The sequence below is a fragment of the Gallus gallus genome, chromosome 1, assembly GCF_016699485.2.
Source record: "Gallus gallus isolate bGalGal1 chromosome 1, bGalGal1.mat.broiler.GRCg7b, whole genome shotgun sequence".
Classification (NCBI taxonomy): Eukaryota; Metazoa; Chordata; class Aves; order Galliformes; family Phasianidae; genus Gallus; species Gallus gallus.
Window position 1 is genome coordinate 56,994,122 of NC_052532.1, and position 21,280 is coordinate 57,015,401.

The 21,280-nt window shown below is 38.2% G+C and overlaps 1 protein-coding gene across 7 annotated transcripts in view; it reads right to left on the reverse strand.

The window, feature by feature from the left end:
• BRAF (B-Raf proto-oncogene, serine/threonine kinase) overlaps window positions 1–21,280 on the reverse strand; it is an 82,575-nt gene that overhangs the window by 29,230 nt on the left and 32,065 nt on the right. For 4 of the 7 annotated variants that reach the window (NM_001396984.1, NM_001396983.1, NM_001396982.1 and 1 more), the window contains exons 4-8: window positions 12,214–12,317; window positions 11,439–11,541; window positions 10,134–10,282; window positions 8,940–9,059; window positions 714–873 (exon numbers count right to left, since the gene is read on the reverse strand). In NM_001396984.1, coding sequence (NP_001383913.1) covers window positions 714–873; window positions 8,940–9,059; window positions 10,134–10,282; window positions 11,439–11,541; window positions 12,214–12,317 — 636 coding nt within the window. Of the gene's footprint in view, window positions 1–713; window positions 874–5,024; window positions 5,203–8,939; window positions 9,060–10,133; window positions 10,283–11,438; window positions 11,542–12,213; window positions 12,318–21,280 lie in introns of all 7 variants that reach the window. The other 3 variants (XM_025146848.3, XM_025146843.3, XM_040666037.2) reach the window with 1 other exon arrangement.

Genomic DNA, 21,280 nt, shown 5'->3' on the forward strand with positions numbered 1-21,280 from the left:
CGGATTCAAAGGAAAAATATAAGCTATACAAATTAAGAAAATTAGAAAGATACCCTCATGATCCAAATTTTGAACGATGCTAGCTGCTCTTATGTTTATTATCAACTATTATTGTTAAGTATTACAATTCAGCATTCAGAAACTCCAAAAATGTGGAAAACAAGCGTAACAGCTTCTGAACACTCACATTAGTAGGTACTGGGTTCATGGAATGCTAACCAACACTCACTACATCTGAGCTCAGATAACTGCAATAATGTCCTTCAATGCCAGAAATATCACTTGTAATGTGAACTCTAAAAAAAAAAAAAACCACACCAAAAAACAAAACTACCCTGCACACCAAGAAATTTACTTAATGCATACAATGGTCTGTAAGGATGGTTGCTGGCCTTTACATTCTTAATGCTGTACATGAGCCTTAAGACTAATTATAAAATAGAGAGCAGCAGCAGTTTGTGGTAAAATGCCTTTTTGAAAACTAAAGGACCAAACTGTAAAAAGGCAGCTTCTGCTTGTTGAGGAAGTTACTTGTATTCCTACAGCTCTCAACAGTAAAAACTTCTTTCTTGGAATCTATGAAGGTTCCGACAGACCAAGGATTAGCTTAGAAATACAGTACTTGTGTGTGCACATGATATATTTAACACCTTGATATTCATAAGGGAAACACCAAATCTGCTGTTCGTGATCCAAAAGTTATTAATACTTACATCAATATTGACTGGCTCAATTGTATTGATGTGAACATTGGGAGCTGAAGAGGATCGGTCGCGTTGCCCAAACTGATTCCGATGGTCTTCATCTGCTGGTCGGAAGGGCTGTGGGATTGGAATGGATTTTGAAGGAGAAGGACTAGGGAGAATTGGTGGTCTGAGAAACAAAGTCAAGGAAAAAGAGGATTTAGGTCTACAAATGGCTTCAAATGCTGCATAGTGGGTGTGGTAAATCCTTTTCAACTATAGTAACACATACATAAAAAACAGCTGGTCTAAAGGCCTGCATAAAAACAATTTATAATGAATGGTCTCTGCTCCCCTAGGATTAATTGCAACAACTCTCTGCTGCACAAACTATCTAATTACATGGCTGCAAAGTGTTCCGAGTTTAAAAAACAAAACAAATCCTAACACACCATATCTAACTAGTAATATTAAATCCTGACCTGAAACAATTAATACAGCTCAACATTCACGGCAGATATTGAGACTCTCTAGTTTCTTCACTTCAAAGTTAATGCAATACAATCTGTATAATGGCATCTCTTTGAGAAAGAAAAATGTTTAACATCTCACACAAACATCAAAATCAAATTACGTCATAAAAATCATATGGATGGGATTACCGTGCAACAAAGAAAGCTGATTAAATAGCTGATTAATAAATAAATGATACTATGGGCAATGTATTAAGAATAGTTGATATTAAAAATAAATATATCACCTCTTCACCTCAGCCTTTAGGAAATAAGTTTGAATAGTGAAACATTCTCAACATTATTTACAGTGCTACAGTTAGGCAACAGAAGAGATTTCACTTCAAAGGTAAGTGTTCAGACTATACAGACAAGTTTTCTGAAGTAACACAACTGCCATCAGTCATGAATGTAGATACAAGTCTCTAAAGTATAATTAACCAATACATCAATAGACAAAACATCTACACACACTTTTTTGTTGTTGTTGTTGTTCATAAGAAGGCAGAATATCACTTATTTGGTTATCTTGCTACTTTGGTAAAGTAGAATAAATAGGCATTTATTTCTTACTCAAGTAAGGTTGATCCCTTTTAAGTCTCAACACTCAATTCAATGGATACAAGTTGAACAAGAAATCTCTGTCACCTTCTTCAGAAAAAAACATACTTAAAATATATTTCATAGTTGATAACGAGGTTTTAGAATTTATACAAAACCAACTCCTACCAGAGTAGTCCCCCAGCTGTTAAACTACTCATGAGTTACCATGCCCACAAAGGCAATGCCCACAGGGAGAAGCTTCAGAAATAAACCATAGAGCAGCCTGCTGCAGCAAGAGGCCACGGTGCTGTCTTTTGTATGTAAATGGTCCCTGGCCTCCCCAAAGATTTTCAGGGGCAACTAATATTTTCAGCAGCATCTCTAATGTTTTTCTAAAATAGATATGCTTTATAGGCGTCTATTACCTATCTACTATTACAGATCTTATATAGTTTGGCACTGATCTCAGAACTCAGTGCTATCAGTACTCTAAGTACCTGTCATCTTTTCCTTCCCAGCCTACAGTCTCACTATCAAGAATGGTCTCACTCTCAAGATCACTATCAATCAACTACACCACTTGCCAGTGAATTCAGGTGACAGTGTAGTGAGCCTTGCAATAAAATACATAGATTATGTTTGTGGAATGAGATAGAGGAAAGAACTGGTAAGGCATACAGTCTTGCTCTAAAAAAAAAACCTATATAAAAAATTAGAAAGTAATTACCTAGCAGTGCATAACAATATAATTATTGTGAAGATGATGGGAAGCAACTGACACTGCCAATAGACAGTTTTCTGAGGAAGTGTTTTCAACAGCCCGGTATTTCTGAATGATGCTCAGAAGTCAGCCGAGTAAAACTTCTCTGTTGTACGTGAGGAAGTTTTTGAGATTCCCAAACATTTTTTTTTAAGGAAATGATGCAACCAGAACTCACATCAGGAGACAGAACACTGCAGATGCATGCACAGGATGTGGCTGACATTCCAAGATACCATATTTTCATGTCATGGAGTATGTCAGGTGGAACACACAAAGATTTCAGAAAAGTATAAAAATAATCTCAGCCTGCCCAGAACTGCCATTGTCAGGACAGCCATCTCCTGCCCAAACCTGAGGAGTTTCAAATTGTGACACCAAGGAAAACATGTAACAACAAACACCAGATCATTGTATTAGGGCTGACTATGAGAGAGCATTTAAGCTCTGCCACGCAACTAGAACAGAAATAATTAGAGTTGCTGTGATTGTGAGTTAGCCAAGGGAGAAAAAACCCAATTTCAGAAATGTTGTTTCAATTAAATCTTCCTCTGAGTCATAAACAGTCATCTACTAAAAGAACCCACAAATATGCCTGTGTTTCTGGACACAGGTCATCAAGCTTACCACACTGCTAACACAGATAGCACACTACATCATATCATGTTTTAAAAACAAATTGAATATCTTTTTCTATTTATGGAATTCTGGAGGCAGGTCAGACCTTTAGGAAAAAACCTACAGTTGATAAAGAACTCTCTTTTTTGGCTCTACTGTTACTGGGAGGATAGACACAAAAGAATCAAGATATAGTCATGTATGCTACCTATAGAACCACGATTTCATTATTGGGTGTTTTTGGGACACTCGCTACAATGCAGAATATTTTTTGCTAAATGTGGACATTGCTTTAAAAAGGTAACTAGTGAAGAGAAAGACAGAAAAACTTTGCTAGCAAGGGTGGCCTACTGAGACCACAAGCTCAAGATTACCAGCAGCCTCTTCCTGGGTGTAGCAAAGGCAGTATCTTGATTTGCCTCTATACTACAAGAGAGGCATCACCACAAGGCATACAGTGATCCTCCTAGGTATCATAAGCCCATGCGTACATGGGATAACTTAATTGTTGCAGGAGGATGGAAGGGACAACAAAGCAAAAAGGAATGGCTATTTTAATTTATAAGAGGGTGCCACTGCCTGCTCCAGACAAGTTATGACACCAGATCTGCAGGCTGTGCTGAAGGAATAAGTGCCAGCAAACAAACTGAGGAAAAAAAAACAACAAAAAAACCAACTAGAGCACAGCTCTGCAAAGTACTGTTCACTGTAAGAAAGCCGCAGCTTAGGGAAGCAGAGAAGTTTAAATACGAGGATCTGAGTTTCTGTTGCTCCTGCAGCCTTTGAAGCAGCTGGCAGCCAACTCCCTTGCTAGAAGAGACCTACAAATAAGAAGGTCAATACTCTGACTTATTAGAAAGGTTGTACCACGCTTTCTTCCAGCCACTTAAGTGCGGGCATTCCTGTAACAAATGACTCTCAGCTTCCCAGGCAACAAGCTAATAGAGCTGTCAAACCTAGATTTTTTTAAAAATAAATTATAACCTTTCTTGGCAGTACGACAGAACGTACCTTTTCCTTAGAACATGGATTTGGGATAAGCACATTGTTCCCTTCCTTTTTATCAAGAGGGAACAAAGAGGTTTTGTCAGTAGACGAAAGTAAGCCTAAATTACCTAACTGGGGCTACTAATTACAGATAGGTGCAGCTTTTTACCCTTTGTCACTGATAGCAAATGTGTGTCCACAGATTCACTATCCTACAAAACTGGGTCCACTGGTAAAACCAAGGGAACTCAAAACTGCCCACACATACTACTTTACATATAATAAACTCATATAGTATCATACACAGCATCTCTCTTGTATCTCAGAACTTACAAACTAGTGCTCTTCAAGAATATGAAAGAAAAATTTGATACAAAGTACCCTCGATTTTCTTTAACTTGCTTTCCAGATATTTAAGAGCTGGTCTACTCAGGAAAGATTTTTCCTCAAGAGATTTGTGTTTGAAGTTTTGTTTTGCTGTAGTTACACAAAGACCCTAATTGAAAATTCACACTAACACAGTTTCAGTCATAGCGTATATGTCACTTCCCTTGTGGAATGACAGCATTGCTACTGGAATAGGACTGTTCACCTAGCAGACTGCATCCTTACCAGAACCTATTAGGAGCCAAAGTGCATGTGGGACTACAGCTGCGTGTACATCACAGTGCAGGCTTTGTTTTTTGTTACGACTGTTAACGAGGAGCACCGTGCACTTCCATTTTCAAACAGTTCCTATGGATGTAACCATCTGGAATAAAATGATATTTCAGCTACACTAGCAACAGTCACATGGGATAGATCTTCAACAGGCAAAGCTTCATATGGATTAGTGCACTTTTTAATATCATGGTAACTTGTCCTCAAGCATGTCACTTCGTAGGCGTAAAATATAATTATCACAATGGTATGCATTCATACTTGTCTTTGAGTCCAGATCAGAGCTTTGCCATATTTTTGTAAAACTTCTGACAGCTTCATATACAAGAGGCTATCGAGAGGACCCACAGGGCTGTCGCTAGTCCTCCAAGCCAGGTCTCGGGTCACTTCCATGCTCTTGCAAATACAGTTTTGAGGATCAACAGGTTTCCCCCATTTGCTGTACAGAACAAAGAGGAATTGTTTAAGGATTCTAATACCACGCCTTTCCTGTCATCAAGGCAGCATACCACATTTGACATCATAGGAAGTTTGCTAACAGCTATATGGAGAGGCTTAGAAAAGGTCTGGTGGCAAAAACCATTGTTTTACACAATAAAACAGATCAAAATGGTGTGGTAATACTAAAGTGCTGCAACCTTGTAAGAATGTGTCTTTGTTTTGTTGGCTTTTCAGAAGCTTTTCTAGACATTAAAATATCTTCGGCTGAGGCAGAATGATCAGTGAACATTTGGAAGACAGAAAGGAAAGCAGAGGTGTTTAATCATAGGTTAGAGTCTGCTCTAAGGCAGGAGCTGGCAAGCCTCCAAGAACAGTGCACCAGACAGTCCCCTCTTCCTTCTTCAAATGTAGAACATTAATGATGAAATGCTGTTTACCAGAGAGCAAAGACTCTGCCAACTGCTTACCAGCAGCATCCTACCTCAAGCAAAGCAGAAGCCTCCAGCTTTTATCAAGTCCAGCCTGCCTCTGTGCTACTCAGATCTGATCATACGGCCCCCCATCACCTCATTCTACAAGTTACTTACCCTGCCATAATATCTGCCTCATGGGTTTGCTGAGTTTTGCCCAACTTCACAACATCTGAGAGAATAGATGGAAGTAGAAAAAGACAACTTTGGAATATTTTGAATAGCTAATCTCTCTCCTTTTCATATATATGTATATAAGATCCAGTGAACTGGATTCAGAGAAATTCAGTGCTCACATTTTACGAGCATAGATGCAGAAGAAACTTTATGATAGTGCAATGAATAAAATGAATACAATGTATTATATAGTTTATGTACTTCAATTTTATTACAAATGGCTATCATTGGGGACACCTACACCTTAATAGTTCTTTCCAGTTAAGTCCAGATTATAACTATAATGTCTACTTGGGCACAACACAATAGTGCAAATTGAAAGAACAAAAATGGAACAGAAGACCCTGATGTAGAGGCTGGACACATTTTTGTAAAGGGTTCAGAAATGTGCAAGCAAGACTGTATGTGCTCCCCTGTCTTGGGGTGGAACACCTGGTGGAACTGCCTATCGCTTACAGTTGGAGGAATGGAAGGCTACAGGACTGGATTGATTTGATTGATTTGCACGTGAGCAAAGTGCAACAAAGTTCTCCAGCTCATTTATCAGCTTTTGCACCATGTCCAATGTTCTTTTCCTGTATGTCCCTTTCTCTTTGCAACTTCTCCATTTGATCCCTTGTCCACTTGTCAGCATGTCAAACACGCTTTGCTCTTGAGCTTGTATTGCAACACGAACTCTTCCTTTCTTTGGACACCTTCCTGCTGCTGGAATCCCTTGACAAGGCTAAAGATGAAGGATGTTTGCCTCCTCTTTCCTCAGGTTTACCAAAGAATTAGTAACATCCCTTCCTCTGTGGGCTGCGCCATGCAAAATGCTACAAGAACAGAGAAATTGAAGGAGCAGTTATTAAACTAGTAACAGTGTTAATAAAGCACTAGTTTTTCATATTTTCAGTCCCGTTGTGCAACTCTAAATAATTTCATTAATTTACTCTCTTTCCAGTAAAGACAACCTCAAATGTCAGACTTTTTGATTCCAATTCGGCTGCTGCCCCATACTGTACTCTTTAACAAAAGCCACGTCTATGATTTTGTAGAGGAGGCCAGCACTTTTTATTTACTCTTAAAAATAATCACTGAAATTAGTATTTCCACAATTACATCCTGAAAAAGCAGAGAAGTATTATTAAAGAAGGGAAAAAAAAAAAGATAACTGAAGAAATGCACAGACAGTGCTATATGCTCATACAGTAGTGTCTGAGCTGCTTCTGGAAAGAAAACGGTACCGACACAAATGACTGGGGAAAAATGCATGTCTGTGTAACACGCACACTACTTTTTAAACAACAACTCATAATCATAAACCATTTTCAAAAGAATGTGAAGGCATGCTGCATGCCTTTTTATGTTTTAACAACAAAGTGTACAGCAGAGGGAAAACCAAAAAGGTGGGGAGCTAGAAACCCTTAACAGTTCTTGCAACCACAACTATTTACAGACAGTTGTGTAACCTTAAAGAAACCTTAAAGAAAACAACAAAATACCTTAAAGCAAACACAACAGAACACCTTTATAATCCAAATCAGCAAGTATATTTAACTTCACACATGGAAAATTAAAAGTATTTCAAAACCTTAAGGTATTAACCGTCATTTGTTTCAGTTCTTTCTTTCTGTCTTCATTTCACAAAACTAAGACTGCTCGAAGTACTGCATGTATAAACTAAAATAATTCACCCTGTTGTGTCCTCACAAGATCATAATTGTGAGGGCAGAGGCAACTGTAAAGCAGGCAAATTTAGTATATGCAACAGTACTAGGACTGGTGCTGTATAGTCCCTTTTGGTCTTCACATGTGTTTAACACATTTGGTGCGAGCAAGCTTCATCACAGATTAATAATTCTGGCTTAGTTTTAATTTCAGATGTATCATGACAGTGCCAAAGCATGCTTAGCTTATGAGACTGTCTCAGCAGGCTTGCCCACAATCTGCTGTACTAACCTACAGTATATAGGGACAATATTCACTATATAGAAGAGGCAATTCCAAAATTTTTCTGAAACTTCACAACTTATTACAAGTAAGAATATGGTCTTTCTTTCTACTTACCAAATGAAGTTCCTTCTGCAGCACTGTCAATCTATTTCCTGGGAGGTATCATATTTGAGCTTTCATAAAATAGTCTCAGCTGTTCAGGGAATTTTTCTTCCAATCAGAGTCCTCAAGTGCTTGTGCAGCTTCCAACTGTATTTCTGCTTTAGTCAGGCACAATGCTCAATATTCCAAGACAGCCTCTCTGCCAAATTCAGTTCATCTCCACAGAGTACCACATGTCCTAGGAGCATTTTCCCGAAGGCTTTTGTCTTTGGTGCTTTAATAAATTTGCTTCACGATTCTTGACTTTGATACACATCCTTGAATTGATCTTTCCTGGAGATTTGTCCACTCTAATATTGGTTGTCAACGATCTCTTAACTACTAGGATCACAATCTAAACATGATCCACTACCCTTTCACATAGAGAAGCGTCAGAATCTTTGTTAGAAATACAGGGGATGGAGACTGTAATCAATTCGAGAAGTCTAATTTTACAAAATCTGGATCTGCAAACAGATAGTCCTGGTACATCCCAACATCTAAATAGGAGGACATCTGGCCCGGACAATGCTAAAGCAATGTGTATGTAAAAAAGCACTTCGACTTGGCATCTATGCATATCAATCTCGTAGTGCTGTGGCTTATTCTGAAACAGAGGTTTGTCACTCCAAGGCAAATAAATTTTAATTTCATTACACAAACTAAACAAATTTGTAAAGATAGGGTTTTAGCTTGCACTGATTTGAAGAATAAAATCTTTCCAGTTTAGACCAGGTCTATGCTACCATAGGGAAGAATTCTCTTTAACAGGTAAGGCCCCAGTTCTACAAACACTTAAGCACACACTTAATTTCAGTTCGTATATTAATATATGTCATTCAAGTGAATGAAAATATTCACTTCTTTGAGATTAAGCACAAGTTGATGTATTTGCATGACAAGCCAGATTACAAAATAAAATGTAGAGATAGCTGCAAAGCAGTATTTTGAAAGATTGTAAGCATACAATACTGAAATGTTATGGTATTAAAGAGCAGGAATAAGGTCATACCCAACAGAATCTGATGGGGGCACTGAGGGGTACGATCCCGATGCCGGGGTGGTCTCTCCTAAGGTGGTCTCCTCCTGCGATATGGGGTGATGTTCAAAGAACTTGGAGACAAACAGCAAACTGTGAGGCAAAAACAAAACAAAAACAACCGAACTTGTGCAAAACCCAGAAGATTCCACAACACTCAAGAGACTGGAAAAAAATTTAAAATCCAGCACTGATTAAATCCTAATTTTGAAAATGAAATCAATGCTTACACGTAACCCTGAAAGTTATTAAAAAAGTATTATTTACTTGAGAAAGGATCAGAAGATCATGCCTTCAAGATTTATTTTCAGAAAGTAATTTTTTAATCTCTTACTTGAAATTCTAAACATCTGGTTCTAGAACATACAACTTATACGTGGAGTAGAGGACCTAGTTGGAATGTTTGCAATGATACACTGCCAAAATCAAATGCCAAAAAAAAACAAAACAACCCACCAAACGTTAAGTATGGGTAAACTATGTTATACGTAAGCCTTGATCACACCTTCTAGAGGGGCCCAAGGAAACAGCTGTAAATATCAACATAAGCAAAAAATTAAATACACGTTTGAGGGAAAAACTAGCATTTTAAGTGATTCTTTAATTGAAAAGACTTACTACCCTCTGCTCAGACTTTGTCAAAGGCTTATACAAATCAATAATTCAATTCAAGAACACATGAACGTTCAGGGCATGTTCTTTTATGCTTCTTACTTAGGCAAACTTGCATACAGATTTATATTCAACTGCAATTTGACCAAGTTAAATTCACATCTCAACATTTTTTTTCCAGGTTGAAGAAAATAAATCCGCATCTAAACATTTAAACAAGGCTCTAGCCATCACATAATAAAGAACCAGTTTTAATTAAGAATTACATCTGTGAACAATGAGGAGTCTGTCTCAAACGGTCAAGTGCTCAGCCACTCTATTCATGGTTCAAAGAAAGTATTTCATAGTCCAGCAAAAAAATATATTTATATGAACTGGTTGTCTGAACCAGCACTGACAGAATATGAATTAAGCAGTCTCCCAAGAACAGTTGAGCTCCTATATTTTTCCAGGCACCTCCTCTGACTTCCTGAATTACAGATTTAACATAAGAAATCACTGAGAGCTATTAGCTTAACAGACGGCTCAACTTGAAAACAAAATACAATTACTTACTCGAGTTGGTCATAGTTAACACACATCAGTGGCACTTCTGTACTACAGCGCTGGTGAAATTTGTAGCCACACGTCTGGCATCGGAATCCCTGGAAAAGCAGCTTTCGACAGAAGTCGCAGAACGCTAACGTGAAGAATGTTTTTCGTACCTACGGTGTCAAAAATAATGGTAATGAAATAAAATCTGTCTGTAAGCCTCACATAGGCTACTTCTTCTTCCTCCCTCAAATACAGACCTCTTTTTTTGATCGTGAAACTAAAATTTCATATTTTAAAACAAAAAAGTTGTCTTTTTTGAAACTATCTTCATGCATTTAAATTGTTCTTGAAATTAATACATCAGTAGCCCCAAGAAACACAGCAAATCTGAAGAAAAACAGGGTATTATCATGCTAGAGACAAACATTCCGAATTCAATGGGAAACAACCTGTAACAACAAAAACTGCTGAAAGATTATCCTCTAACTTTTCCAGGAGCCAAATAACATTTCTCTCTAACATCTACAGCACTGGAAATAGAAAAACTGCAAGGAGAAATTATAGGGAAAAGAAAACTTTAGTTTCATTTTCAAATTTAGCAGTGTTTGACATATAAAATACATATTCTAGTCATGTTACTACATGTAATAATCAATATTTTAGAAGGACATTCAGAGATGTTACATGTTCTAGACTTTAGCTAGCCAACACCAAATTAGCTTGAGTAAAATAGTTTAAGGTGCTTGCACAAATAGAGTTTTGATTATTCACTTATTTAAATAAAAGGTTTGTCTTCTAAATGTGAAAAGCATTATTTTCAATATTTTGTATGGAGCTGGAATGGTGTGAACGGATTCTGTTTAGCACCTTCCATTTACTTGGTGCCTTATCAGGTCAAAACATATTTGTGCACTAGCATCACTGGTGATGTCAGCACTGCTCTGGGAATAGTTAGTTCATTAGTTAATTGCTGCTGCAGAGTCAGCAGGGAGGCCCAGAATACATTTCATAGATACAGCAATACGAAAATAGTAGATTATTATTACAGCTCTGCAATGCAGTGCTGATTTAAAATCACTACATTTATACATTTTAGAGGGTATATTCCATTCAAATTTGAAAGTTTTAAGAGATATCAAGTACCCTTTATCAGCATTTATTTCAATTACAATTATAACTACTTAACCCAAGCTACTGTCATTGAAAACCTCTGCAATCCCACCACTTCCAACAGATATAAAACACTATTCAGGATAATTAATTTGAATTTGGAAGTACAGTGTTGACTTAATTCAACTCAAAATTTCATTAAAAAATGGTACATACAAAATTGTGTGTTGTGAGTGGCACATTCTCCAAGACCTCCACGTGTAACTCCTCTCCGGTTAGCCAGGAAATGTCAGTGTCCCAGCCAATTGGCTTCTTCTCTCTGAAGTGTAAATAAGGCTGTCATTAGCACCAGCACACAAACCCCTGCAGGTCTTTGGAAGTTTACTACCCATTCTCTAACTGCAGGAAGCTTTAAAGACGAGACACTTCAGCACACACCAAGAAAAGTACTGGACAAAGATCATAAAAGAAATTCACTTATTTTTCCAGCTACGTTCAGTCGTGGCTCACTTGATTCCAGGGTGACATACACCTTTCTGATCAAATGAAGTGTGTGTGAAACTACCTGTCCCAAAGAGATTGCTAATTTTGTGCAGTAAAACAATCTACCAACTTTTTAGGGTTGGAAACTCAATGTGTGTTTTTTCGTGGAAACTCTACATTCAGTTAAGGTTACATATAACCAGGTGAAAGAAAATCAAAAACTTTCCAAAACCTATTATATACTTGCTCAGCTAGCATGAATTTGAGTTTTGCCAGCCTATAAGGACATATTACACTGTATTACACCTATCCTTGAAGGGATTAAATCGTTTTCTAGGAGCCTGTCAATCTTTTCAGACATGATCATAAGGTACAAATTATTTTAGTGCAAAGTATTATATAATTTTCAACTTTGAAGACAGCTTCAATGAAGTTGGATAGAAGCAGCCATGCTGGATAACTCCAACAAGAAGTTTTAAGAGCAAAAACCACCACACACAAACCATACCCATCCTGTATTCTGTAAACAGCACAGCATTCTGGAATAAGACCTCTCATCATCAGAGCTTTCTTCAGGCTGTCTCGCACTGTCACCCCACATCTTGCCGGAACCTACAAGCCAAATAAATAAGAAAGAAATTAAGAGAAGTTCCAACTTCTCTTCTTAAACTGATGCAAACATTTTGATGCTCTAGCGCTAGAATCTACTTTCGTTATGTTTTACAGAACGTTAGGTAACAGTTTCTCAACCTTTTTCATACTGCTTTACTGGTGACTAGTGTATAAGCAATCTAGCTCAGCTAGAAGTGAAAACAAGCTCTGTATTTCTACTATTGCTCTGAATGAAATATTGACCCAGCTCTAAAAGGTGACCTTCCAACTCTCTTTACCTTGAAGAAAGTGGAGACAGCACACAGACAACTAATAACTACGTATATGTATAAAAAAATTCAGGCCAAGCTGCAAGATTAAGTAGGGCAACACGCCAAAGGGGAGTGAAAGAACTACCAGCTTGGACTGCCCTCCAAAAAAACATTATGGAGATGCATTTTATTTATAAAATAGAAGATAAGCATGCAAATAAGATAAAGCTATCACCTGAGATAGGCAGACCAACACCTCTGTATTTGCAACTCTACAAATATTTCTTATTTTTTTTTCCCTTCAGTATTCCCAGTGTTGCCACCAGAAGCAAGGAAGTGATCCTCCCTCCATACTCAGCACTGGTGAGGCCACACCTCGAGTGCTGTGTTCAGTTTTGGGCGTCTCACTACAAGAAAGACATTGAAGCCCTGGTATGTGTCCAGAGAAGGGCAACAAAGCTATGAGGGGTCTGGAGCACAAGTCTGATGGGGAGGAATCTAACCAGGATTATTTAGCCTGGAGGAGAGGAGGCTCAGGAGAGACCTTATTGCTCTCTACAACAATCTGAAGGGAGGTTGTGGTAAGGTGGGGGTCAGCCTCTTCTGCTGTCTGACCAGTGATAGGATGGGAGCAAAGGGAAGGTTCAGGTTGGACAATGGGAAAAATCTTTTCTCCAGAAGAGCAGTCAGGTGCTGGAATGGGCTGCCCAGGAAAGTGGTGGAGTCACCATTGCTGGAGGCGTTCAAGAAACGCTTACATGTTGTACTGAGGGACATGGTTTAGTGGGAAATATTGGTGATAGGTGGATGGTTGGACTGGATGATCTTGGAGGTCTTTTCCAACCTTGGTGATTGTATCATTCTGTTTGAAGAAAAGCATTCCTCTCCTCTGTTTCACTATTTGAAAGTAGTGGATGGATGGAGACATGTACTAGAGCTGGCCAAACAAAGAACTGGAAACTATACGAAGTAAAGATTTTTTCTTGTCTCTATTCTTAGTTGTAAAAATCTCTTACAGGAATTGGGTACATTATTTCTAAGCACATCTCTGATTAACATAATATAACATCAAGCCATAAAAACAGAGCAATACATAATCTAGTGATTAACTAGTTAAGTTGTCGCATATTACCCAGTTACCATCTCTAGAACTACAAACTGAAAGTAACACTTCAGTTCATATACACCCTATAGCCTTTCCTAAACTCATGCACAGCATGACATACCTGAAGCACAGAAAAGCCCACAGATCTGACAAACCAAAAAAGTCTGTCTGAACACCTGAGACTCAATTATAGCTTAGAGGAGCCTAAGCCAGAGCCTTGGTAGCCAAAAGAAGGCTCTTAATCAGCTTCAGCTGGCTTTGGATCAGAGCCGAGTTTTTGCTCCTTGCATTTAAATTTCCATGAGTATTTAGGTACCATATGTCCTACTTAAGGATGACAGTGAAAAGCAGCAGCCTATTTCAAATAGCTTTGTGAATACCATTTGAGGTTACGCTATATATTGCATTCTTAGAACTCAAACAAATGCTTTCTCAGAACAGACAACTTAAAAGAATATTTTGCTTTACATTCTTCCTCCCATTAATATGACAGTCATTCTTACATGGTATTTGGGTCTTCCATATGATCTACATGTAAATCTTTAAAACAGAATTTCTACCAGCTCATTGGAAAAACCATCCTATAACACACTGCTTCATTATCTTGATATTCAACCTCAACTGACTTTCCTTTATGCAGACCATTAATAAAACCATGTATTAAGACATAATCTAAACAACTCCTTCCCATCCTATAAATTAACATCATGGCTTTCAACCACTTGTAGAAGTGGGTCACTTCTCCAGCATAAAGTACCCGTGGATGTTACTAAGCACAGATATAACAGGAAGCCTGGGAGTACCTATTACTGTCAATATTGTCAACAATTTTCCATTTTAAGCAACAGAGGACTGGGACTGACATCTCCACCAACTTAACAGTTCACATTGAAACTAACTGCTTGTAACGTATTTCTCCCTGCTTCCAACATACATATTTATAAATACAGAGTAAACATTTTCCACAAAAATCTCAGAGGATTTCAGATGCACGCTCCAGCCTCCCCCCCACACGACAGGACAAACCAAGAGCCATTTCCACCGAGCAAAAGAATGTTCTTCAGCTCTGGGGTATTTTCCCTGTAAATAAAGGTCTTGCTGGATCGAGGTAGAAGTACCACAGAAACTTCAAGTTTATCTTTCCAGTTCCCACACTTATTTCATCATGAATATCCACAGCAGTCAAAGAAGAAATACAAATACAGAGAGGGTGACAGACTGACTAGGAGAAAAAGGGGAATCTGTTTACAAGGGAGGATAGCGATAGGGACAAGGGGATATGGTTTTAAACTGAGACAGGGGAGGTTTAGGTTAGATATCAGGAGGAAGTTTTTCACACAGAGGGTGGTAACGCACTGGAACAGGTTGTCCAAGGAGACTGTGGATGCCCCATCCCTGCAGGCATTCAAGGCCAGGCTGGATGTGGCTCTGGGCAGCCTGGTCTGGTGGTTGGCGACCCTGCACATAGCAGGACGGTTGAAACTACATGATCATTGTGGTCATGTGGTCATTTTCAACCCAGCCTATTCTATGCTTCATGAATGCATAAAGGCAGTAAAGCAGCTAATCATAACAGAGAAATGGAAAAAGGGAGGCAGGACAACTCAGAAACTGGCCAGGAAAAGCGTATGTAAAGTGGGAGATGGGAGTGGCATCAGTAGATTAGCAGGAAATAATCAAGTAAGATGGAAGGAAGACAGACTGAATGGCTTAATAAAGCAGAGGAAAGGTAACAAAAAGTAAGATTAACAACTATGTAGGGAAGAGCTGGTTGAAACAGCTGGGGAAACATTGGAAGCACATAGAGAAGCAGCATCTTTCATGATGTGATTAAGAAAAAAAGACAGTTCAGCTTGGACAAGGAGCACAGTGGTAAAAGACTGCCTACAAGAAGCATTAGAAACAACCATAGAGAGGGGGGGAAAAGCTCTAGCTGAGGCAGAGAACCCCAAAGAATTAAGTGTAAGAAGAAACCAGGGCAGTAAAATACAGACCTGGGTAAGGAACTGGAGCAGGACAAGGAAGAAATGCCAAGCAGTAGAACGACAACTAACATTAAAGAAAGGAGGAAGAGAAGCAGGGAAGGAATCTTCTGCTCATTGAAAGACATTTTCTTCCTCTAGCACTAAAGGAAATAAAAGGCACCCCACATAAAGAACAGCATGCTACAGCACGTGAGGAAACAAAGGGCTGCATCAGGAACTTGAAGAGCTCCAATTCTATCAATAAATTACACTGGTGTAAATAATGCCACCTCAGGCAGCTTTTTATTAATTTGAGTTGAAAACAAGATTATGACATTACAGACTTCCTTTTAAGAGATCATTAAGATCAGAAAGATAAGCTATCAAAATTCAGGTAGCATGAAAGTTGCCCACAGCCAAGCAAGTGTAATAGGATGATGAAAAAAACATGTTTTAACTATCTCCCTTGCTTATCGTTCACTGTTCCTCAGTATCACTGTCCCAAGTTCCTTTCATTAAATTCTGAACCATATTTAGGCATCTTGCAGTCAGAATCATAGCCAGAACATTTGTTCTCTTCACTGCCATTTACAAGGAGATCTAGCTAGAAAACAGTGAAGTGTTTTAATTACTCTTAAAACCATCAGGATCCTGAGTCAGCATAACATTTAGAACATTCTCTTATAGAGCTCATGAGCAAAAAAACAGAAGGCTAAAGAACTAGGTACTTGAATAAATCTCTCCAGTATTGATTAATCATTTTCCCAGACTGGAACAGTGCGGTCCATCACCATCTGTGCGTGTAGCCCTTCAGCCCACTCCTTCAGTCCACACCACAGACTGCAGCGAAGCAGAAATCTCACCCTGCAAAGAACGCACATCTAAACCTTTCTTCATCCCCCATTCTCTTCTCACACTCAAATGGGAAAAGTCTTGTACCATGAAAGCGATGTGACTCCATTTTAAGAAACCAGCAGAACTCTTTCCTTCACCTGATGGACAGACAGGCAACCCTGAGTGGCTGTTTGGGAGCAGCCGCCATCTGCATGCCAGCCAAGTGGCCCCATTGGGTTTCCAGTTCTGTCAAGGGATTTGGTGGGCTTCCCATAGACTTCTTTGGCCAAATCACCGCAGCATTTCTTTTATTTTTTTTGATAAAAATTGTTCCATAAGAAAGTTTTTGATCTGTTCCAATACGTACTTCCTCATTTCTGTAATCCAGTAAATTGGACAAAGTTTGCGTTTTGTTGTATCAAATAAAGAATGCTTAATGCTTCAAATCCTTTTTTTGTCCATGTCCATTCATTATCTTTTTATCCCTTTATTTTGTAACTAAGAGAACCTAGATGTTTCACAACACTTACCTCTTTCAAAATCACACTCGTTCCAGCTAGGGGACCTGGGTCCAAATTTTCTTTTTTTTTTCTTTTTTTTTTTTTTTAAGTTACTCAAACTTCTAATATTTGTAAATCAGAAGAGGTGTATTTATTTTAAGAAAAGCTGAACAGCTTTTGGCAAACTACTTCCACGGGCTATACAAAGCTAAAGAATAGCAACAAAGCTGCCAATATGGACTGCAATATGTATTAATTGCATAGCTTACTAATACACCAGAGAAAGTAATCGACTCATGCACCCTGAATTAGGCAAGTAGTGATTCAGGAAGACTTCAAAACATGCTCAACTCTCCAAATGTGAAGTCCCAAAGAAATGAACAAAAGCGACTCTGGTGCCTCCAAAAATTCTCAAGTCAATTTTACCACATAAAGAGATGAAACAGAACCATAGCACTTAATTTCCTTTATTTTCCTCATGTAAACTACATACGTGTACAGTAAGTATTCATAAAAATACTGCTGATATGTATTTAATACTGCATCCACAAGCATTTAAGCAATGCATAATAAATTTCTTTTTGTAAACCAGGTCATTCCTGACTCAGTAAGAAATTCAGGGCTACATCCTTAAATAACTCTTACATCATTCACCCAACATCAGAGCAGAAACTCGAGGCATAATCTCACTAACTTAAAATTGTTTCCTTACTCTAGTGCGGCTTCCAGTATTCTATAACAGAGACCGACAAGCACTTCAAAATCAAAATGAAGGTATTCTCTGACAGTGGGCAGGCTGGACAGCTCCGAATATCTAGCATTATAATTCTCAAAACTATTTTGCTGATTCAGTTTTTTCCTCAGCTTAGCACTGTAGTTCAGTTCACTCCCATCAAGTGTTATGTATTATGATATCTTAGAGTTTCACAACAATTCTCAACAGCTGGAGCACTAGGTACAATAACTACAATGTTTCATGTATGATTTTGAAATATCACTTCACAGTACTTATCTCACCTTCAAAGATCACATTTTGTTTTCCTTGTTACCTATCTTTATGATTATACAAGTCAGCCACTTGCCCACAGTATTCAGTTGTGTTGGGTGAGAAATGAACTAAGCTACTGTTCTGTCAAATAACGATAGTTTTCTCCTTGTACATGTAAGGGTCTCCAAAAACCAAGTCTGAATTTCACCGTTAGTTTCTTTTCTTACGTACAAAGGACAAATGCTAAAACAAAACAGCCAGCCCTCTTTCATAGCACTAACAGGTAAGACTAACTCCCTTCTGCAGCAAAGTGGACTTAAGATGATGCTGAACAGAACATCTTCAATACAATGAAAAGCATGGCTTTCAAATACTGCTGTTCTTGAGCTCAGGGCACGATGCTCTGACTAACTTGCAGAGGAAAAAAATCATTTAGGAATACTAATCTTAAATGTATTAAGCATATAAAACACACGGGAGATGACTGCATTGCACTACACGTTGCTTCCAAGTGAAGTTGAACAGAATTTACCCATTTACAAAGCTGTTACCATTCCATCAAACACATCCTGCTTAACTTGTGTAGACACCTGCTACCAGCACCCGCACCTCTAATGCCATTAGATTGTACTCATTTATAGAACACAACTGATTTTATGTCAACACAAATGTTTGATCAACAGTAAGTGACACTGAATCAGATCTAGCATGTCTTCTCAACAGCAGCCTTCAACTATAATGTCTTCAGGCTTTTTCTGAACACAGTTTGGGGTTTACCCTTCAAAACACTCACTAAGAAAATCACAGCAGACATCTGGATCACCACCTTAAAAGCTTTGTTAGGCTGAATGCCAGAGCCAGAAGATGTGAAGGCTGAGTGACCCACTAATAAAACAAAGTTCTTATTTAGGAAAATATCCATAGCCACGGTCTGAGATTCAAGGACTCTGAGGTCTCTGCTCTTCAAGTGATGAAAAAGCCCGCTCAAACCCAAAACCTAGGTGCATCACAAGTTTATAGTTACAAAACAGATTATTTAAATCTTTCTAATAGGCCTGGCCCTGAGCCCACTTGTCATAACATCCTGTCTTGAACAATCAAACTCTAAATACTTCAAAGATAATGGAAAGATACTGTACCATGGAAAGCTTAGAAATCACATCCTTCTCTAAATCTTGATCCTGAAAATGAGTACATCCATATCAAAGTAGTATATACATACTACCATACACTGTTAAAGCTTTGGTTGATTAGTTTACTTAAATGACATGAGGCCACACATCTAAGTGTGATGTACAAGAAATGAAACTGAAACATTTCTGATTATTTTCAGACTTGTGATTTTTATTCTGTTTCACCAAATGCCTGCCTACTGCATTATGGGCTGAAAGAAAGACTCCAAACAGTATTTTTTGTAACACTGAGTTACTTTATACTGCCAGACTTTTCATCTCTTAAAGTAAGAATTCTTAATTCCGTAACTGGGCTTTCACTCAGCTGTCACCACACTAAACAATTCATATTTGAGAAATACCCTTAAAAAAGCAGTGACTGATGTTGCATGAGGCACTTCAGATGATGACCATCAATTTTATAATGAGAAGTTTTCCATATTTTTGCCCTTGCAACAGAAGACTGTGTCAATAAAATTGAAGTGGATTAAATTATTCTCGTTGAATTCAACTACTTTGAGCGTATCCAACACAGCTTGATTTGCATGGTAGGTTAACCCCAGAAGACAGCCAAGCACTACCTAGCTGCCTGCTTGCTCATTCCAGGTAAGAAGGGGGAAGAGAACTAGAGGAGAAGTGAGAAAACTCACAGGTCAAGATAAGGAGTTTTTTTTAAGTGAAGGGAAAAATGAAGAAAAATTAAAAACCACACCAAAATATTCCTCTCAAGCAATGCAGAAGCAGCTCCATCGCAACTAAAGCCAGTGCAATCTGCTATTGTACCTCTGCTCACCTTGCTTCACCAACCAGCTTCAAAGAGGCATTCTTCTGGCTTCCTTAGGTACAAAGGACTGACTTACTCATGGACAGTGGTAAAGTCCTGTTTCATAATAAAATTTTGGTTGCATATTTGCATTTATGTCCAAAAGAAGTCTTTCAAGGTTTAACTACTTCCCAATAAAAATGGGTCATGTAATGTCTCATTTGATTCTGCCTTTCAGTAATAGGAGAGATAGGCCAAATGCACTCCCTGATGATCCAAGTATTTAAAAAAATATTACCAGTAATTTTTAGTTGAAAGTCAATGATTCATTCTACCAGTTTGTTCATATGACGCATAAAATCCCAAAGCATTCACATGCATTCAGAAAGCATTCACTAGCACAGGCTGCATAAACTCTGCTTTCGGTGCATTTGATAAGACATGGGAATTTGTAATTGTTTTTGATTAGAACTACCTAATCATGTTAAACCAGGTATGTAATTAAAAGCCAAAAACTAGTTTACTCAGCTGCCTAAACATCCCCTCTATGAATTATCCTTACGCTTGACAGGTGAAACTGGTAGGACAGCTTGAATGCCTATAGAAATCCAACGCTTACTTGTCTGTAAGCTTGAGGCACAAACACACACCATTACCTGCAGAAAGTAAGGTGCAAATCTTAACTTTATATTTGCAAATCTGATACTCAATGCATTCAAAGGAATCCAGTTGTGAACGCATGATAAATTATTTTTACCTTACCAAAATTGTTAGCATAAATCATCCGATTCTCCTAGTCTTCATGTCTGCAGAGAAGACTATATAATTGCTCGTCTAATTAAAAGGCCAATGTTCTAATTAATGAAGGCGTGACAAGAGTGAGAAACCCGAAGTAAGAGTTGTCATCATGCACAGCGTTCACAATCCTCCTTAATTTCTGTAAGACTTAAAAGTACAAATCTCACGAACTTTCAAATATGTATATACTTGTGACCCTTTTATGATACATACCAAGACAATAGTGAAATGACCTTTTCTGGCCCAAATTTATGCTGACTTTTTACACTAATAATCTCTAATTGCTGTTAAGCAAGACCACACAATCTTCTACAACACAGAAGAAAAGGAAACTCTTTTGAACAAAGTAATATGGTTTAGAAGCTGCCACTGACAGTTTTCAGACCTCATGTTTGGTAAAAAATACATGCTAACTTGATTCTACTGACAGTGTGCAGACAGCTACATTACTTGACAGCCACTTTCTGAAAGCAGGAGCAGCATCTGCAACCCCATTTTTTCTCTTAGTTTCACTGTCTCTACTCAGACCGCAATGGGCAGAAATGAAATTCCAAACAACTGAACTCCACTTGCTCACGCTCCCAGAAG